This window comes from Onychostoma macrolepis, chromosome 03, assembly GCF_012432095.1.
Source record: "Onychostoma macrolepis isolate SWU-2019 chromosome 03, ASM1243209v1, whole genome shotgun sequence".
Taxonomy (NCBI): Eukaryota; Metazoa; Chordata; class Actinopteri; order Cypriniformes; family Cyprinidae; genus Onychostoma; species Onychostoma macrolepis.
The window spans coordinates 4630537-4652920 of NC_081157.1; the positions used below are offsets into that span (position 1 = coordinate 4630537).

The 22384-nt window shown below is 35.3% G+C and overlaps 2 protein-coding genes across 5 annotated transcripts in view; one reads left to right on the forward strand and one right to left on the reverse strand.

The window, feature by feature from the left end:
• LOC131536026 (protein NLRC3-like) overlaps positions 1–16068 on the reverse strand; it is a 39843-nt gene extending 23775 nt beyond the window's left edge. For 2 of the 4 annotated variants that reach the window (XM_058768641.1, XM_058768640.1), the window contains exons 1-2: positions 10587–11045; positions 6072–6188 (exon numbers count right to left, since the gene is read on the reverse strand). In XM_058768641.1, the coding sequence (XP_058624624.1) occupies positions 6072–6188; positions 10587–10864 (395 nt within the window). In that variant the 5' untranslated portion in view covers positions 10865–11045. The other 2 variants (XM_058768642.1, XM_058768643.1) reach the window with 2 other exon arrangements.
• LOC131534024 (mas-related G-protein coupled receptor member A5-like) overlaps positions 1–22384 on the forward strand; it is a 115155-nt gene that overhangs the window by 76309 nt on the left and 16462 nt on the right. The gene's annotated exons all lie outside the window — the stretch shown is intronic.

Genomic DNA, 22384 nt, shown 5'->3' on the forward strand with positions numbered 1-22384 from the left:
CACCTCCACAGATTTGCACAACATTACACACAATGTCTGCTTCACCCTTTTTGCAAAACATTACACACAGTGATTTGTAAAACTCTACACACATTTTCACACCTTAGACACAGATAAGGATTGTGAGGTTACTTCCTTGTCATTACAAAGCACTGGATTGCCAATGACCACACTAATGAACGAATTGGATAATCACAACCACCAGGTGTGGAAGCACACATGTGCTAATTTGAAAACGCAGCACTCAGTTGTGCTATAAAAGGCAGCAGGTGAGTTCACCTGTCTTCAACAAAAATGGAAGGAGTTAGAAGAAGAAGAAGAGTGAGAATGAGAGGGGGAGCTCAAAGAGGAGAAGAAGTGGGTAGAGGAAGAGGAGAAGAAGGAGGTAGAGGAAGAGGAGAAGGAGATAGAGGAAGAGGAGAAGGAGATAGAGGAAGAGGCCTTGGTAGAAGAAGAGAAGGAGGTAGAGGTAGAGGAAGAGGAGAAGGAGGTAGAGGAAGAGAAGGAAATAGAGGAAGAGGTAGAGAAGGACTTGAAGGGTTGATAGAACCTGAACAAAGAAGACGAGGACCAAATTTGACTCGAGAAATCCGTGCAACACTTATTGACCATGTTATCAACCATGGACTGACACTGATGGAAGCTGGACAAAGAGTTCAACCAAATCTCAGCAGAAATACTGTTGCGTCAGTAATTCGGACATTTCATCGAGAAAACAGGTAAGCTAACCACACAGTATATTGAAACTGAAGCTTGCTGTACTTGTCATCAATAATGTTTACTGTGACATTTGACAGTAGGCTGCATATGTATTTTATATATATATATATATATATATATATATATATATATATATATATATATATATATATATATATATATAATTTTTTTTTTACATAGGATTGAGGGTAGAGGACACCAAGGTGGAAGGGGCCCTATGTTCACTCGTGCACAAGAAGCTGCCATTGTGAACATGGTTTTGGCCAATAATTGTATCAGGCTGCGAAATCCAAGCCAATATCATCAATGATGACAATATTTTCAGTAACATTCAACGAGTCTCTCTGTCAACATTAGGTCGAATCCTAAAGAAAAATCAAATATACATGAAGCAACTGTATCGGGTACCATTTGACAGAAATTCAGAGAGAGTGAAACATCTGCGCAATGAGTATGTGGAGGTATGTATTGTTCATCTTACTATGGTGTGGTATTGTGCACTGCTCATAATGTTCTGTCACAAAAAAAATACTGTCCAATAGATATTGAATAGCATCTTATTGTCTTTAATGTGTTTCAGAGAGTCTTGCAAATGGATGCAGCAGAAATTCAACATGAATTTATATATGTGGATGAGGCTGGATTTAACCTTGCGAAAACAAGAAGAAGAGGGAGAAATGTAATTGGACACAGGGCAATCACCAATGTGCCAGGGCAGCGAGGGGGTAACATCACCATTTGCCCTGCTATCACACAAAATGGGGTCCTCCACCACCATGCAAATCTGGGACCCTATAATGCAAATCTAATTCTTGCATTTCTTGACCGATTGCATGAGATTGTCACAGCATTACACCAAGTGGACCATATGCGGTACATTGTCGTTTGGGACAATGTCTCATTCCATCGGGCTGCTCTGGTCCAGAATTGGTTCCATGATCACCCTGATTTTGAAGTCTTATACCTTCCCCCATACTCCCCCTTCCTGAATCCTATAGAAGAGTTTTTTTCAGTGTGGCGGTGGAAGGTATACGACCTGCGGCCCTATGACCGTTTGCCCCTCATTCAGGCCATGGAGCAGGCCTGTGATCTTATTGAAGCAGCTTCTGTGCAGGGGTGGATTCGTCACACAAGGCGATTCTTCCAACGGTGCCTTGCCAATGAAGACATAGCCTGTGATGTGGATGAAATCTTATGGCCTGATCCAGCCAGACGGAGAGCTGAATAGTTACAGTATTCTTGTTGCTTTTACAGTAGTTTTCTGTAATTTCTGTTTACTTTACTTTTCTTCAGAGTCAAAGTGTATGTACTGTAATTCATGCAGTAATTTTATTTGTCTACAGATTTTATGTTTCATTGATTTCATTGTTGGTTGATTACTGTAACTGATTATGGTAAGAAATATTGTAAGTATTGAAATAAATACTTGAAATATTCAGTCAGCAGCATCAGCGTTGTGCAGTGCTTTGTAAGTTTTATAGGCCTATTTGTGTACATTCTCCCTATATCTCAAACTAATCATGAAGAATGTTGTGGGTTTGTCACAATATTTTTCCCATCTAAATGATCCCTTACATAACAATGTCTGGCCAAAAATGTAGCACATGCTATTTCCTAAAATTCGTTTTTTTACAAATGTGTTTTTTATTTATCACAGCAGTGTGAAACTGGCTGCAATAGTGTCTGATCATTGAGGACTGTGTTGGTTAAATAAAAACTAATAGCATTTTCACAAATATGTGTATATGTTTTGACTGAAGTGTGTCATTTTGCAAACAATCTTGGAATTATGCAAATTGAGTGTGGTGTTTGGATAATTGTGCTTATATTTGGAAAAAAAGAACCCGGTTTTTAAAATTGCGTGTAAACAATTGAAAAAAACTGTAACATGGGTGTGGAAAAAAATACGCACCACATTTGCACTGCAAACTGAGTATGTGTGAAACAGGCGAAACACGATGGCCTCCGTTTGCCGAACAAGAATCTCAACGTTTTTGAGGGACAAAAAAAAAAAAAAGATAATCAATAAATGTTTGTTTTTTTCTTGTAAGTAAAATAAAGGACAAACTAAAAACATTGTAAATATGTTTAGACATTGTAGTAGTAATGACTGCCTGTTTTTGCAAAAAGAGTTTCATGGCCGGTAAAAAAATCTTTTGGCCGGTAAATTTTATCACGTCACCGGCCATTGGCAGGTGTGGCAAAAAGTTAGTTTTAGGCCCTGTGTGTGTGTATATATATATATATATATATATGTGTGTGTGTGTGTGTGTGTGTGTGTGCGTGTTTACAGTATATGTATGCATATTTATGTAGCCTATATGTGTGTGTATATAATCATATGTATGTTTGTGTTTGTGTGTGCGTGTGTGTGTCTGTTTGTTCTGTTTATTGAATGCAATTTCAATTATTCATATCATTATTTACAGGTGAAAGAATATGACTGAATCTGAATGCATTTTGCTTGAATATGCACTACTTTGATAAAAATGCATCCAAAATATTGTATTTTTGATGAAACCTATCTGCATTCAAATGGTGATAAAACATGAACACATGAAGATAGAATAAAATAGTTTTTTTATTTAAAAGCAGAGGCTTGGTTCTTTATTTTGATATATAATATGTTCTTATATTCTTAGCAGAAAATATTCTGAGGGCCATCAAATTTAGGTGAAAATCATCAAAAATGCTGGCAGTGGCTGGCAACTTTTTTTTTTTAAACGCTGGCGGTGAAAGAGTTAACAAACATAATATAAATTCACATATCTAGAAATATGAGATAATGTGCTTGTTAATGTCAACTAATTCACTTATTAAACATTACCAAATGATGAACAGATCATTATTTATTCTAAATTGAAATGCTTACAAATTACTTTGATGATCATATGAATTGAAAGTTTGAAATTACAGTGTTGGGCACTTTACTTTAAAAAAGTAATTAGTTATAGTTACTTCTCACAAATAGTAACTGAGTTAGTACATTTACATTTACATTTATGCATTTAGCAGACGCTTTTATCCAAAGCGACTTACATTGCATTCAAGTTACAGTTTTTACATTTTATCAGCTCTTGCTTTCCCTGGGAATCAAACCCATGATCTTGGCGTTGCTAGCGCCATGCTCTACTATTTGAGCTACAGGAAAGCTAGTAACTGAGTTACATCATTATAAAAGTAACTAATTACCAGGGAAAGTAACTATTGCGTTACTTTGTTATTTGACATTTTTTAAGTCAAATGTCAAATAACTTTGGATGCCCCCAATATTAAATGTTAAATTAATGGAATGGACACTAAAAAGAATAAATTATTATTATAAAACATTGTACATTAATCTACACTATTTATCTACTGACACTTAGTATCAGTCAGTCAAGCATTATAATATAATATTATGATAATTTAATATTATATGATGATAGAACTTTAGTAATTAGAATAACCAAGGATGAATGCATATTTGTCATCAATATAAAACGCACTAAGGATTAATGAGCTTCTGGGTTCATGAATATTAATCACGTTGTCTGCGTTCGATCGAATTGATTTGCTGAAATCAAAACAGTGATGATAATAGGTGAGTGCCAGCCAATGAGATTGTCGCTTGCGCATTAGCTCCGCCCACTACCAGAGAAACCGGCAGTTCTTAAAAGCTGAAGAATTCCAAAGGAACTCCGTTATTTTGACAGGAAAATACAACAAAGAATATCGTTTACATGTAGCGCGTCAATTCTGCATGTTATGAAAGACTCTCTTGCTCTGTATCTTTCTTTGCGTGCGCGTATGTGAGAGAAAGCGACGGCGAGTTGTTCGCCTTCACACTAGAGTTTATGGTACGTCAAATACAGCTACACTGCGCATCCATTCAGATGAACTGAAAAATTAAATTCTAATAATATAATATAGTAACGCCACGTTTTATTGTCAGTAACGGTAACGGCATTGTAACGGGGGAAACAGTAATTTGTTTGGTTACTCGTTACTGAAAAAAATAACCCTGTTATTTCCATCAATGATGATCATGCATTAAAAGATGGTTTACAATGATTAAAAGCTTCATTAATAAATCGTTAACAAACATTATGTAATGCTTAATGGATCATTAATTAATGTTTACAAATGTCATTAAACTTTCAATGCGTTTTAAAAATCTACAAATGATTTTAACAGTAATTATACAATATTTACAAGCTTATTTGTTAATGTACTTTTAATGTGCTTGTTAATATATTCATTAACTCATAATCACAGTCTGTAAAGGTCATATATTTGGTCTTTGTTTGTTGTGTAGACTTCTACTATTTGCACATCTTAAATCATTTATTAATGTTTTTACATTACCCAATCTAAAGTGGAAACTATTCATCAATTGTAAAAGTTTATAAACATAATGTAAAGGGTGGTTAGTTAAGTTTAGCTACATTTATTTCAATAAAATACTTTATTTATCAAAACAATGCAATATAAACATATTGAATCGTGTTCCCTTATAGTAATCAAATTGATCCCTGTACTCAGTTGACCCCTCATTATTTGTATCCTGTTGTTTTCAGACATTTTAATTAATAAGAATAGAGTTTTAATAGAGTTTTATTGTTTTTGCTGTACTTTGGATTTAAATAAATGCAGGCTTGGTGAGCAGAAGAGACTAAAAACACGTTTGACTGGTAGTGTACAATTAAAAGAGAAGACAACACACTAATAATTTTATGACTTTATTGTAGATGTTTTGATAGATTGGGCTCTCCCTCACTCTGAGCCTGCTTCTGCCTCATCTTCAATAGTATTAGACATTGGTATTAGACATTTAATTTAATATTATGCAGCGTAAATCTATATTATTTACTAATAAACAGCTCATTTAGATAATTTATATTACCGTTTTATCTATAGGCCTATTCATATGGTTTTAATAAAATATTATAAATGTTTATTCTTAAATCAAGAAGGATTTTCTAGACAAGTAAAAATTATTGTCTTGTTTTCAGAAAAAAACATGTCAAAATTAATTGAGTTTTTGTTTGAAACAAGCAAAATCATCTGCCAATGGGGTAAGCAAAATAGTTTTTTGTTTGAAATAAGATTATTTTGCTTACGCCATTGGAATATTATTTTGCTTGTTCTAAGCAAAAACTCAATTTTGACTTGTTTTTTTTTTTTTCTGATAATAATTTTTACTGGGTGTTTTGGGTATAACCTGCCAAAACTGATTTCTGTCCCCGATGTCACTGAGCTGGTATTCATTCAATAGCGAGGAACAGTGAAGGGTCAGGAAAGTGATTTTTTGTGTGTTTGTGTGTAGGTTGGAATAAGCAGTTTTATGCAAAAAATATCCAGTGTCATACCTGGGGTCAGAGGTCACTCTTGCCTCACTGAGTGCAGGGGGATCCATCATAGATGCATTACTCTTCACAGACACACCACTGGGTTCTGGAGACTCTGATCCCAGTCTCTTCCACCTGCTGATAGTGACAATGGACAAAGCAGCATATTATGAACCTCTGCTGTTTGCTGCCAATTTCTGATCTCCTGTCTTACTGTATAACTTGAATGCACTATAATTTTACATTTATTAATTTTGAAAAACACATTTATCCAGAACAAATTACAGTTCCGAGATTCTGACAGTGAAGGTTCAGGAAAGTGATTATTGTGCATCTCTGTGATGCAACTATATGAGGTACTGCTCACCCAGACTGCAGACTTCTGGAATTCAGAGTTTGTAATTAGTATTAAAATAAATCTTCACCAGTCTATCTGAGACAGATGCAGTTATTATAACAAATTGAATAACCTATGAATTGCCACTCCAGTTTGCTGCATGATCATTAGTTGTTGTTGATCAAGAGTAAACGGAAAAAAAAAAAACATGCCACAGCATATTTCGACAATGAGTGAAACATTGTTATTGTTGATCAAGATTAATCGGATGCCGAAATAATGTGTTCTTTTCTATATTTACCCAGCCCTTGGGTCAAAAATAGCCCAAATTGGGGGTTTTTAACCCATTGTTTTTAGAGTGTATTCCCTGTGCAATTTGAGGTAAAATTAACAATACAGTTTATATTGTCAAAATAGCTGCGTTGCCGCGAAACACTTCGCCTAAACCTGCTCTCAGTTTGAAACACTCACAAGCCATCAGACACTCTCTATATGAAAGAGCAGCGATTCACGCCTTTGCAGCCCCCACGATGGAGCTCAACTGTCCCCAAACCCAACTCCCTCCAACTGGAATTACACAAATGAAAATTCAGTCACACTGCTGGAGGCTATTTTTTGCTTAATGTCAGAGTATGTGAGCGGAGCGGAGATGTGTGATTTTGAATGGGGCAAGGAGTGGATTTTATTAAAAGTCGAAGCATCGTGGTTTTCACTCGCTCCGAGAGCGCTCCACCACCGCTCCATCACGAGTACAATTCATGCCAACGACCCGTAATATAACTGCATATTTAGCAAGAATTCACGTTAAACATATTTAGCTTGCTTGAAACAGATGGATCACTCAAATCAGAAAGAATATGAAGGCTATGATGACGGCAATGGACATGAGCGGGAAGTTATAGTTCTCAAATTGTTTGTTCCTTCTAGATACTGAATATTTTCAGGTGAAAGCAAGATTTAAACAGGTACAGCACTTATTCACACGCAATCGCTCTCTCAATAATGCATTCAAACCTTACAGTACTACTTCATCTGTATCTGATTATGAATGAGCAAAAATCTATAAGAAGTGCAGCAATGTAGGTACAATAACTGATGAAAACGTACTGTTATTTTCATCACAAACTAATTTTGCACTGCAAAAAGCAGCAATTATACCATTTAATGCTGACAACCATGTTATTAGCTTGTCATGTGGTAGGAAAAAAGTTTGTACACTATTGTCCCAATAAGCCACTTTGAAACTCTCTTGTTATTTTATTATTTATTTATTATTTTTTTCTTTTAATGTACGTTATGAACAGAACTGTGATATTTCAAACCTACTGAAATACTTTAGCCGCAGAGCGGTGTTTCTGGTATCAGAAGCACGGAGGGGAAATTGTTGACGCTCCACTCCGCTCACATACTCTGAATGTAAAATAGACATGTTCTATCTAAAACAAAAATAATTATGGTGTCACTTTAAGCAGTGTGTTTTCACCAGCAGAAAACACACATTTCTGCTTTAATAAACAAAAAATAAAGTTCTCAAAAAAAGCAGATTTACACTGGATTTGAACCCATGTCGTTGAACCGCCTTGACACTGTTGACCAACGCTGTACCACTCACGGCCCAGAAGTACAGAACCCTTTTCTAACTGCTTGTCCGCGCACGCGAGAGAGAAGCACTGTATCATATTATATATAGTAAAACCTAAATAAATTTTTCGTTTTAACTAGGTGACAATGGGCCTCATTCATGAAACACGAGCAGAACGAATTTTTGTGTAAATTGTTTGTAAAGCTGTTCTGACGTAAATTTTCGGATTCATGAATGTGTTCGTATTTTCAAAACGTTAGTTGGTATGAAAGAAATGTACACCTGCTCCTTACCACTTGTAAATGGTGTAACTTGTTTTTTTGAGTCTATGGGAAAAACGCTGTGCCACCAAAACGTTTTCAAGCGCCACCAGCTGGCTGTTTTCAGAAGAGCACCTTTTTCAAGTGGCTAAAAACACTTTGGTAGACACACGTTATTGAATATTTGTTGTTAGCCATATGACCTATTAGTCTTTTTTGCATTTATGCAATATACTAGAGTCAAACCTTAGAAAGTAGACCAGAATATTCCACTGTGTTCCTGGACACGTGTAGCTATAATTCATTGGCGGGGATTATGCTAATTGTGAAGGAGCATGCACGAGCGCCCTATTTACCAATGATTGGAATTCATTAACATACACATGCTTAACTATCAAATCGGACGTTTAAGAAGCATTTGTGTATCCGGAGGATTGTTTTTGGGAAGGTCCGTTTTACGTGCAAATTACTCTGAATTTACTCCTATATTTACGAATGTTTTATGAATGAGGCCCATTGACTTTCTAAAGCCGTTCTAAAATAGGAACCAAAGCGTGATCATACATTAACGTCTTTACTTTTGCTATGAGTCCTATAGATTCAATTTTACTGAATCTATAGGACTATATTCACTTACTGTGAATATAAACCATCAGTTTTGGACACCGCAAAGCTAAACTGCATCTTATTTCTGCATTTGGAAACAAATGTTGTGAATCAGGTGTTTGTTCTCTGCAGTCATTCATAGAAATACGTCATATTTTCTGCACAGATTCTGAGTTCGGCCAATCTGCAAATATCAGCTTCACAAAAGAGCATTTAAATGGATATATAGCCTAATAAAGATCTCATTAAATTACAAAACTCTTAGGTTGTATTGTGTTGAATGTGACTCACAAGAAATGTTTTATTAATCGGTCATTTTACTGAATTTTATGAATAAATACTGTTTAACACATTAACTTACTGTATATGAAGGAACTTTTTTTTTCTTCTTTTTTTAAATTTTTTTAAGTAATCTACAATTGTCATGAGCAGGGCTGTTTACACTGGAATGTGTGTCATAAAAGATCATTTAATAAACATTAAATTATTAAATTTAAGTTTCAAACATTTTATCTGTGACAGTAATGTTGACAAAATAAATATGCACACCTCATATGGTTAATACTGTACAGTAAAGTGCTGCCGTCATTGTAGCTTATATTTAACTCTAACTGTAGTCAAATAGCTGAAACCTTAAGCATTAAGAATAATTAATTCAGATTTAATGTTATAACGCTATATTATTATTGTTACTAGTAATTTATTTCATTATATTTTATCTTCATTCACAAGTAAAAACGTCACATGTTGACACAGTGGTAACCAGTGCTGGAGAAAGTTACTTTTAAAAGTAATGCATTACAATATTGCGTTACTCCCTAAAAAAGTAACTAATTGCATTACTTAGTTACTTTTTATGAAAAGTAATGTGTTACGTTACTTTTTAAATATGAGCAGGGCTTGACTGCTTGTTTTTCATATAAAAAGTTATATTTATAGCAAATGTAAAAGCCCTTTCACACCAAAAATTGTAATGAATAAACCTCAGGCTGAAGGAAAAGTAAATTCACGTCTGTACAGTATAACGCAGGAGAAGAAGGTTCAACACGCTTCAGCAATAAAAAAAACAATGTTAGTTTATCTAAAGTCATTTTACTTATTAGTTTGGTTGAACTGGGTCACAAAAAGTTCAGCAGCAAAGACATTGGTTAATAAAATGGGATTAGATACATTTGTGTTGTTTAACACATTTAATTATTGCAGGTTTGTGTCATATTCTGAGTTTGCATTTCACTGTTTTAATTCATTTTGATGAATACTAAATCATTTTTTTTTTTTTTTTTGCAAGTGAGATGAATTAATGCACATTCACATTTAGTCTAGAACTACTGTTAACATCATGTTCACAGCTCACACAACATTCTCCCAACATTTCTCCCAACATGGGGACAGGTGACTTTTGTCTTTTGTCAGTCAATAAATGGGAAAACATTACTTTTTTGAAAAAGTAACTCAGATATTTTCTTGTAAATTAAAAGTAATGCATTACTTTACTAGATACTTGAAAAAGTAATCTGATTACGTAACTGTAGTTACTTGTAATGCATTACCCTCAACACTGGTGGTAACCATCCCTTTGCGCCACCTGGTGGTGATTTCGCAAACGAGTTTCACATCTGACTGATTTGTAGTTGTCTCTGCGGCATTACCGTACCGGTAAGTACAGTGGTAATAGGCATTCTGGTTGACTACCTACTGTAAGTAAATTTTAAAAAAGTGTCTGGAAAATGTAAAAATGACAAGTGTTTTACCTGGGATCACAGGTCATTGTTGCCTCACTGAGTCTAGGGGGAGCCATCATAGATGCATTACTCTTCACAGACACACCACTGGGTTCTGGCGACTCTGATCTCAGTCTCTTCCACTTGCTGATGATGACAATGGACAAAACAGCATCAGGAACTTGCCCAGAATGTGCAAACACATGAAGAATTTGTTGTGGTTTCCGGGAGCTCTGGGGTACATGCATGCATTCATACATATATAAAACAACAGAATAGAAAGAAAATACGTTTCCATACGCAAACATAAAATAAAATTACCATAAAAGTATTTTATTTGTGTGCTGTAACCCAAATTTTTGCTATCCTTGTGATACTTTCCCAGACAGCAAAATGCACTCGGGCCAGTTCCAGATAATTTCTATATATACTGTAATGTTCATTAATATTTCATTTAAAATTGATTCCAAGCCTAAATGTTTACTTTAATTTGAATTATATAGATTATAATCTATGAACATCCAATTATTAAAGGAAAACACCACCGGTTTTCCATATTCTAATATGTTCTTCCCTCAACTTAGTCGAGTTGATACGTACCTCTCCCGTCTCAGTGCGTGCACTTAATCGCTCTAGCGCACGGCGCAACTATGCTAGCGTTTAGCTTAGCACCATTCATTCCTTAGGATCCAAACAGGGATGAATTTAGAAGCCACCAAACACTTCCATGTTTTCCCTATATAAAGATGGCTACATGAGTAGCGGATAAAAAATTATAACTAATGTATGGTGGAAGAGCACGTCGCAGCACTTCGACCACGGCACAGTAATATCATCATGCGCCGAGGTCGAAGTGCTGCGACGTGCTCACTTGAGCGATGATATTACTGCGCCGTGGTCAAAGTGCTGCGACTTGCTCTTCCGCCATACATTATAGTCATCATTTTTTTATCCGCTTAGAAAATCACCACGTTTTATTTTGTGTCACCACACTTACTCGTGTAACTACTCATGTAACCATCTTTAAATAGGGAAAACATGGAAGTGTTTGGTGGCTTCTAAATTCATCCCTGTTTGGATCCTAAGGAATGAATGGTGCTAAGCTAAACGCTAGCATAGTTGCGCCGTGCGCTAGAGCGATTAAGTGCACGCACTGAGACGGGAGAGGTACGTATCAACTCGTCTAAGTTCAGGGAAGAACATATTAGAATATGGAAAACCGGTGGCGTTTTCCTTTAAGAATGCAATTTTAAAGTTCATTTAGCTAGCTGCACACTGAATCCAATACAGACTGAAAAAGTCTAGCAAAACATTGTTCATTTTATCAGTTGCATCGTGTAAAAAGTGCAGAGTGCATGTGAATTAAAAACAAGTAGACAAGCAAGCAGACATTAACATTTTTTTTTTAAATGAACAATTACTGGCAAACAACTGAGTTTAATTATCACAAGTAGATCTCCGTTATCACAAGTTAAGCTTCAAGAGAGTCTGATAATCAACATACATGGCACAGAATACTCCAGGTATCCACACTGTAAAAAAAAATGCTGTAAAAAAACAGCCATATTCTGACAGTAACCTACTGTTTTTTCATTAAAACAGTAAAATCCCATAGAAAACAATGCATTCTGGGTAATATTTGTTTGAGAAAGTAGCCTCCTGCAGTATACTGTGAATTAACAGCGCTCAAAGTCGACACTGTGTTTCAAATCACACCCTACACCCTCATTCACTATTCCCTACATACGTTTACTAATATAGTCCACCTGACAGAGAGAATGAAAACTAATGAGTGAACACGGCCAATGATGAACACCTGCTGTTAACAAGCAGAATCACTCAAAAAAAGAGCAAGAAATGAAACTACAGCTGTGTCCCAAAGTGAAGTGTGCACACTTCGAAGATCGCAGACTTTGAAGGCCAAGCCTCCGAAGTGCACGAAGGACGCTCCACCTTCACAGGATTTCCTAATTGCGCCACCAGGTGTTCCTGATTGCTGCTTGGTTGCATACCAACGGTGCGAGAGGGGAGTTGCCATCCGGACAGGATTAGACATTTAAAAAAGTTATGGTGCCAGCGTTGCTCATATTTGTTTTTATATTTTATTTCATAATGGAGTAGATGGCAGGAATGTTTCTTACACGGCGGCGTTGAGTGATGTACCTCAGGCTTAGCCAAGACTGTGGCCAGGTAAGGCTGGTCGCACACTAGAGGATTTTAAGCCCGATTTTAAGGATTTTAGGCCTGATTCGCGGCTTGTCGCAAGTGTTTTTTTTTGTCCAAAAATCCTCTATTGTGTGGTGTCATTACGATTATTTATCTGCTCCCGATCGAGACGGCGCGTAGCTGAACTCAAATCGTAAATATCAAACATTTTTGATATTTACGATGCTTAATTGGGCTGCCTCTGACGTGATACCTGCAATAGCCAATGAGAGCGAGCAAACGTTACTCACCGGATGTTGCGTGCTTCTACAGCTGAAACTTGCACAAACATGCCATGAAAGCAGAGAATATCACCCAAATTCTTTTCTATACTTTGTTTTTCACTGTGAAACAGAACGCGCACCGGGAGAGCCAGCTGACAACGTCGATTGACCTCGATTTGTTTTTCTTCTCTAGTCACGTTTGATCTTGCGAGTCTCCGTTAGATCTCGTGTCACTGTGAAATCGTCCCTACAATCAAGTTTGCGGACTCAAGGTCTGGTCGAATCATCTAGTGTGTGCGTTCAGAGGATTATAAGGCTAAAAATCGGTTGAACTGTCTTCATGTCTGTGGTCTCCCATGGATTTCCAAGATTTGAAAATCGTCTAGTGTGCAGCCAGCTTAGGGTACATTGGTTTGCTGAAGCTTAATTGCCAGATTACAACTTTAAATGCAGGTATTGGCTTGGAATTTACTTGAATAATGTAATGATACATATGAAAAACTACAAAATGCACACACACACATATAGCAGTTCAAATGCTGACTGATATTTTACAAAGGTGTGATTTTATTGTCTTGACATATGTAGACAGGTTTGCAACCCTGACTTTTTAGGCAGTTAAGCATAAAAAAAACTGTGGAAAAATAAAAATAGAGCATTGTACAGCTCAATGTCCAGCGGCAGCTGTGACAGCTGAACAACAGTGCTCTGTTTGGCCCGTCCGAGTCCTTCAGATGCAGCCTTTGATATGGGTTGCAGCTGTATTTAGCAACAGTTTGTTAATATTCTGACAATAAATATTGTTAGTTTCATTTTCTAAATAATCAGTGGTAGACTGTAAGTACATTCATTAAGTATTCTTGTACACAGCTAAAAAATATATTTACAAATATTTTCCAAAATATACAAAAATAGCCAAAAAAAAAAAAAAAGTAAAATATCCTAATTTAAATACTATGCAAAAACAAATTACTTTTACGGAAATTTTCATTAAACATATTACAAAACAGTTATTTCTTGAATTATTCCGATAAGATACCTTAACTTTAAAATGAAATGGTAAAAAAATGGTCATATGAAAACAATGTAAAATTCAAGTTAAATGTCCTAATTTAACCCTCTGGGGACTGAGGGTGTTTTGGGGCCCTGGAGAAGTTTTGACATGCTTTTTTTTTTCTTAAAAACATATTAACATATTATTTCGATAGTCCACTTTAGACATTCTACTAACAGTAAGTAACTTTGCAACTACATGTCAACTAGCAGTCATTAACAGTATTAGTAGACTGTCCGCTTAATATCTTCTAACACTTTATTTTGATGGGTCCACAACATACTGAGAAACTTCTCAAGTATATGTCAACTTATTCTACTAACCCTAAACCTAACAGTCTACTCTGAGAGTTAATAGACATGTAGCTGCAAATGAATGAGAATTAGTTGACATGTAGTTACAAAGTTACTTATAGTTAGTAGAATGTCTAAAGTGGACTATCAAAATAAAGTGCAACCTATTAATTATAAATTTTACACAGCTGTACTGTTGTGAAAGATTTTATAAAGTCATTATGCAGAAAATATTTTGACAGGGTCTTTTAGACACACACAAACATCAAGAATCAGCATATGGATCTCAACAATGGTGACAAAATATTCAGATAAACAGATCAACTCTGAACATCACAAAAAAGCTTTTTGTTGATTGCCACCATTGTTCAGATTCATGCGCTGATTCTTGATGTCTATGTTCATCTAAAACACACAGCTCAACGCGTTTTCTTGATATCGATTAAAAATAAATAAATCTTAACCTCAAATTGGTACAATATTTCTACCATAACATCACAAAAGTACAGTATATTTTTTTTTTTTTTTTTAGTAGTTAACAAAGAATAGCCTTGTAAAATAAGTTTTTCTTAATGTCTTCTTGCTGACAATTACATCCTCAAACACTAAAAACATATAAGATTAGACAATTGATAACTTGTGAGAGTACATATGTGATTCAGTTTCAGTGTTTACTAAATGAATTTAGTTTTGGTATTTCAGTAAAAATATTATAGTGCATCACTACTTTGAAAGATGAATCTGGCTAATGCAGTAATGGTTAGTACAGTATCTTACCTGGGGTCAGTCACTGTTGCATCAGTAAAGGCAAAGGGTTGGTTCTTTATGGGTTGATCACAGCTTGATTCAGAGGATGGAGAACTCATTTTAGAGCCAGTGTCTTTCTCTGTCTCCTCACGAAAACTCATTTTTGGAGGTGAACTGAACTGCAGTGGCTAGCAGCTGTGCTGTCTATCAGACATGTAGCGCAGTTATTTTAGTAAGGGCACAACAGTACAACCAAGTTCTCTCACGTTTATCAAGCAGAATCAACAATCATAAATACTGTTCATCAGTATTGTTTTTGATTACTCTACACACAATAACAACACATTTGATTAGCTTTCAAAGCTTTTGTTGTTCATTAGCTGGAAAAATCTTTCTGAAAGTGATAGTATCATTCTTCTGTTCTTCTACAACAATAACAAAACAAATAGCAGCTCATTTTTATGACTACATGGTAGAATATGTTCTGAACTTACCAAAAAACATATGGCTCTTTAAATATCCAGTGTAAACATCTGCCCTGAAACGGCGTCACTCATTCTTTCACATTCAAAGGAATGGCACATGAAGTTCATTCCAGGTAAAGAGAAAGTTACATTTTCAATTGCTCCCTTTGCCAAGTGCCCTGCTCTATACGGAGTTGCCATAAGTATATTTAGGTTTGAATCTGCCCCTAGACAGCTAGTTTTAACCGTACTCAGTATCAAATACGTTTGACAGTTTCACTTTCACAGGTTTGTTTGATGAGGTCATTTCCAGATCCTGTTTACGCACAGTAACTGAAGCCTCCAGATCCTCCTGCAGGAAAACTGACAAAAATATTTGTTTCTGATAAACCTATGTCATTAGAATAACAACAGAACACATGAACAACCTAAAAAACACAATGATGATGAGTGATGTCGTGCTCAACATGTGTGCCTTACTTTACAGTCATGCAGCACGCCTTGCATGATTCTTCATGTGTGTCAGACGTCTCACACTCACAGTGGCAAGGGGCTGTATTACACAAAGATCTTAACTTAAGCTATTATTATCAGAGCATAGTGTCATAAGAGGGTAGCGTCATTTTACTAGCGCTGCCATGTTACAGCACAGTAACTCTATAGCAAACAGGAACAAATATACTACATAGAAATTTCCTGTCAGCACGTTATTTATAACATGAAACACAAATAAAATAAAATATAAATTAACTATACACAAATATAAACATACAAATATGCATAAATGATAAGAAATGCAGGCTATTCTGTTTGTTTTTAAGGCCTGATTGATGATCACAAAAAATTTATTGCATTAGACGTTGGATGGTGCAGGGCCGTGCACAGGGGGTTGCAAACAGCATTACCAGCTTCACTCATTACTAACCAGACGTCTACAGAAGATCTTATTGAGTTTAGATGTTGTTTTGCTTTTGACACTACCATGATGGAGGTCAGTGTTTGCTTTAGTTGGGCTCTTGAACCTTGATTTTTCTTTGGCTGTTGTGACCATATGTTATTAAACACATTTGTTGTGGCAAAAAATGTCGTCATATTGATTATATTTTTTCTAATGACAATCATCATCAAACACCAGGTTCACTGATTTTACCCGTGTCTTCTCTTATCAAAGCCATGTTATAATAACACGCTAAAGCAAAAGAACAAGCAGGCTATTTTGAAGGATTGTTAAACATATCACTCACAACAACAACAACAAAAACACACACATCAAGAATCAGAGTATGAATCTCAACAATGGTGACAATCATCAAGATACATAGATCAACTCTGAACATCACAAAACATGCTACTAAAACTCAACACAAAAATAAAAGCACATAGTATGAATTAAAGAAAATAAGTGGACAATTCACATAATTTATTCATGCTGCAATGTATGTCACGCCCATGGATCTTTCTGTGGTGTTTTCGTTCCCCATGTGCTCAGTGACCTAGTTTTTCCCCATGTTTGATTATGTTAGTCAGTTCACCTGTGTCCTCATTAGTTTATCCTCCTCACCTGTCTGTCCCTCATTAGCACCCCATCTATTGCTATTAGCACTTAGTGTAAATAGAATCCATCGCTACTTACGCTTAGTGCAAATAGCCGCTGCCTATAGTTTAAGTTATTGTGGATTTGAAAATGCAATCATTACATCAAGGCAGGGTTCGGCAACAGGACGCACGATAGATCAGTATTCACCATTCACTGATGCACATAAGCAAACAGACAGTGCTATTCTACACTTATTTACCTATTTGCAACTTTACACAGTTAGGGGGGGACACTTATTCAAAAGTGCCCCTCTCAGACAAATATCAATGATATTGTGGTCAATAAAACAAAATGCATTTGAATTCTAATTAACATGACAATGTGTACAAAACGGTAACTAATCGCTCAAAAGTCAGAAAATTCCTGTTTATTTTTACATGTCTGTCAATCTGGGGCGTTGCTATGGGTTGCGTGCGTTTTGCTCGACTGACTGACCAAACAATATTTTAAACTTTTTTTTCCATCAATAATCAAAGTTAGTGTGTCGATTTAATTAAAAATCCATATATTATATTTTTTAGAATATTACATAATTCATCAATGCCCGTTTGTCATGTATAATACACCAACCAATCATGATCTGGCTCAAGTTCAAATTTCATTGGACAATAATGTGAAGTGGAGTGGCCATTTTCCGTTCTTATTCATAAATCTGTAGAAAATGACATGGGACAGACGAGCTTATTTGTGGAGCGATCTGGATCTGCGGTTTGTCTCATTTTATAAATCAAATTACATCGCTGAGAAAATAGATGCTAAATGACTACAAAAGCACGGCACAGAACAAAAGTCGCAATAATAGTAATCAGTAGGCTATTCAATTCACTTATATTTATGTATGATATTCTACACCGTTTACTATTTCATGAAATTCTCATAATGAAGCCCAAGTGCCACCTACAGGCCTGTTATGTGAAGTGTAGGCTGGTGAAATGGTGATGTGAAAGGACTTTATTATATTACCATTTTTGATAATTATGCAGCATTATGAAAGTGTCTTATGCTCATCAAGGATGCATTTATTTGATCAAAAATACAGAAAAACTGCAATATTGTGAAATATTACAATTGAAAAGAATGTTTTTCTATTTTAATATACTTTAAAATATCATTTATTCCTGTGGTTCAAAGCTGAATTTTCAGCATCATTACTCCAGTCTTCAATGGATGGTCCTTCAGAAATCATTCTAATGTGCTGATTTATTATCAGTGTTGGAAACAGTTGTACTACTTAATGTTTTGCTTTTTATTTTAATTATATTTATTTATTTTGGAATCTGTGATACTTTTTTGGGGTTCATTGATAAATAAAAAGTTAAAAAGAACAGCATTTATTAAAAATACAGATGTTTTCTAACAATATCGATCTTTACTATCACTGTTTCTATCAATTTAACAAATCCTTGCTGAATAAAAACTTATTTCTTTAAAAAAAAAAAAAAATACTGACCTCAAGCTTTTGAACGGTAGTGTATATTGTTACAAAAGATATATGTAAATAAATGCAGTTCTTATTCAACTTTTTATTCATCAAAGAATCCTGAAAAAAGTATGACAGGTTTCCAACATTGCTAATAAATCAGCATTGCATAAAATATTTTAAAGATTTTATTCTATTTTAAAGTATATTAAAATGTTGATCAAATAAATGCAGGCTTGATGACCATAAGTGACTTATTGCAAAAATATAAAATATTAATGTATCCAAACTTTTGAGCTATAATTTATTTAATTTTTTTCACATTGCCCTTTTTTTTTTACATTTGATCCACTGCATGTCCCTGTTCAAGTGCCACGGAACATGTGCTATTTTACGGATTAAAAATAAGAGTAATAAAATATAAGGTAAGGTAGTAAATAAGTGTAGAATAGCACTGTCTGTCTGTTTGCTTATGTGCATCAATCCGAGTGTAAATGGTGAGAGATGTTGAGGCAGGTGAAAAGCGTTTGGTTAACAGTGAATATTGACCTATCGTGCGTCCTGTTGCCGAGCCCCGCCTTGATGTAATGATTGACAGGTCGGGGGCGTGCTCGGCTCGGAATGCATTTTCAAATCCACAATGACTTAAACTATGTTCATCGCGGAGTATTTAATGAAAATGCAATTGAAAGTCATATATGTAAGTGTCAATGCATTTAAGAAAAATAAAAGATATTTAAATCACCATTTTGCTACCCTTTTGCTGAACCTTTGGCTCAGAATGCATTTTGAAATTCTCACTACATTTTGCTACAATTATCACGCAGTATCACGATGAAAATGCAATCCCAAGTGTCCTACTCTAAATCTAAATCAATTTAGAAAAAAAAGCATTTAAATGACAATTTTGCTAGTTTTTGCTTGGACATGTTAAACATGTCTAATCAATTTGCGTAATACATTTTCATTTTCATTTTGCAACTTATAAAGCTTTAAAATCTGTTTTTAATTTGCATATTAAAACTAGTGTAGAAAATGGCAAATTTAAATTATATAATTGAATTTTCATTTTCATTTTGCACTAAATTGCACATATGGTATGGGAAAATGTAAATTTAAATACAGAAATACATTGCCATTTTACATATTGCATTGCAAATTTAATTTTGCTACACATATGCTTCCATACATGTATACATGCTTGAGGTTATTATTAAAAATATCTACACAATACCCTAAATTGTAGAATTCAATTCTAGAGTTCACACTTACATATAATATAAAGATTCTGTGTATTTGGCCTGCTGTCCGAGGGGAGGGCTCCAAGCTTGGAATTTGGTCCGAACCCAGAGTAATGTTTGTTGTCTTCCATATGAATAATGAAAAGTTTTGTACCCACATGAGAAGAGAACCCTTCTCTTGGATCCATTAGAGGAAACAGATGGAAAGGTTAAGAAGTGCCTGAAGTCTACAAGGTAAAATTGACTTTAAATGTAGTTGTGCTCGTGTCTTTTGAGTTGTTAAAAGATGATGTTCAACAGATTTCACACATGCTATTTACTTACTTTAGAGCATTCACGAGGAACAAAGGCTGCGATGTTTCAAGGTGGGCACACAGATGTCAGCAAGATCCTGTGGTGTCCTGGCCTTAAAAGTGAATGAGAAATACGGTTTCAAGTAGAGATCCTGTCCTGACGGAGGTTTTAGTAAATGTGCTAATAAAATATGTAATTTTTAAAACACTTGTTTTTGTTACTAAAGGTATGTTTCAACCCATGCGACAATTCTAATGTTTTAGATTACTCTTAACCTGATTTTAATACATTTCTTGAGCAAATTAATATAAAACAAGTTACAAAGATATTGTGGTGACACACATGTCACATCGGGCTCTTAACCTTATAAAAGTAGTTGGAATTTTGATGTGACATATTTGTCTCATTAAAAAAAATGGTAATGAGCTGCTCAATTAATTTAGCTGATTCAATTATTTTAGTGTTATATATATTCTGCTGCTCATTTCAAAATCTTCTTCTTGTTTTGACGCTCTGCTTCGTTTGCACAAGCAACATTGACCTTGTCCAAGAGAAGTTCATCACTCACATCAGTTCTCGTCAGGTAGGGTTGCAGGTCACTTCTGATACTATCATTTTGTAAACCAGTAAGGACGGTGTGGAGAAACATGCTCTGAACAAGGTTCGGGTCATATTTCAAACTAGATTCTGCCTCCTGGGAAGCAAACAGGATCTTTTGCCTCAAATCAAGACACCTAACAAGAAAACTTTGTGGAGTCTCCTTGCTACTCTGTACTTCTGAGGTAAGCAGCTTGTCCAATTCAGTTGCACCTTTTTCTTGATAATGTGCTCGCAGGATACGTCTTAGAATGGGCAGGGTTAGATTCGGTTTTCCTTCCAGATAGCTACTGTTTTGCGGTGCTAAATTCCATACAGCTTCTACCTTATTTTATTTATTCTCAGGTTAGGTAAAGAAAGTCAAGTCTGTCCTATCCTATAAGCATGTACATTTTCATACTCACAAAATAGGTCTCAGAAGACTTCTCCGTGGTCTGTTCTTGCTCAAGTCTATAAATCAGACTCTTCAGGCAGGCGAGCTTCTTAGTTATTATTAAATATAGTTTTATTGTCTGTCTTTGCATTTGCTGTCTAGCTGTAGCCAATACACTTTTGTATGTTTTAAATATCCTGTGCATAGCGATTCGTCTTATATCGTGAGATTTTGGTCAAATGTATTTAACAACAAGAGAAACTGAGTGCCCATATAGCTACAATAAACTTTAAAACTGTAAACTAATGAAAACGTGATGCTCAGATGCGCCGTTCTAATGATGGACAAAACACAGATCTCTGTCATTCGGTCGTCGAAAACCTTGTCAACTCCATTTGAGTTTGATTTTAAGAAATTAAGTGCAAGTGTCTGATCATATATAAAGCCAAAATACCAACTCTGAAGACGCAATGTTTAATTAGGCCAGTTGGGGGTGATTTAAAATGTTTAATTACAATAAATTATAACAATCCCCAAAAGAAGGGGAAAATGCAATACAATGTTTTGAGTGTGATAAGACTTTTAGAAGGGGAATGAAGCCCAATAAGCAAGAAAAGTCTTCTTACACACAAAACAGCCTCAAAAGTAAGACCTGTAGTAAGTAACAAGTGCTGGAAGGGAGTAACCGAGTGATTAATGATTGAGGGAAACTGTGGAGAAGACTCGATTCTCTGTTATACTTTACAGCAGTGTTTCTCAACCACTGACGGGTTGTCGGGTGTGCCGTGGAAATTTATCTAAAACTTCCATATCTCTATTATATTTTGTTATTATTATTTTAAATCAGTGCTATTGGTCATCGTTATGTCTGTTTGTGGGGTTTACAAATATTTTAAAGGCGGCTTTCCCCCTTTCTATATATATATATATATATATATATTACAATGCTTAGTGGTGTGCCGTGGGATTTTTTACATATCAAAGCTGTGCCGCAGCAGAAAAAAGGTTGGGTAACACTGCTCTAGGGCATAACAAATACTTAACGAATAAAAGGATGTTCTATCAGATCAGTATTATAAGAGATAAATACTGGGAAGATTGCCCTGATGATAATATTAATGAATGCGTTGAGACTAGATACAACTGGAAGTTGTCAAGTTATCAAGGCATTAGTAGACTGTTATCTGAGCCTATTGAGACTGACATGAATATATTTGCAGATACATCAGTAGAATACAATGTACAAGAAAATGGAAGATGCATGCCTCCATTCCCACTGTATTTTGTAGTGGCTAAGAAACAATATTTTGAAGAAATAG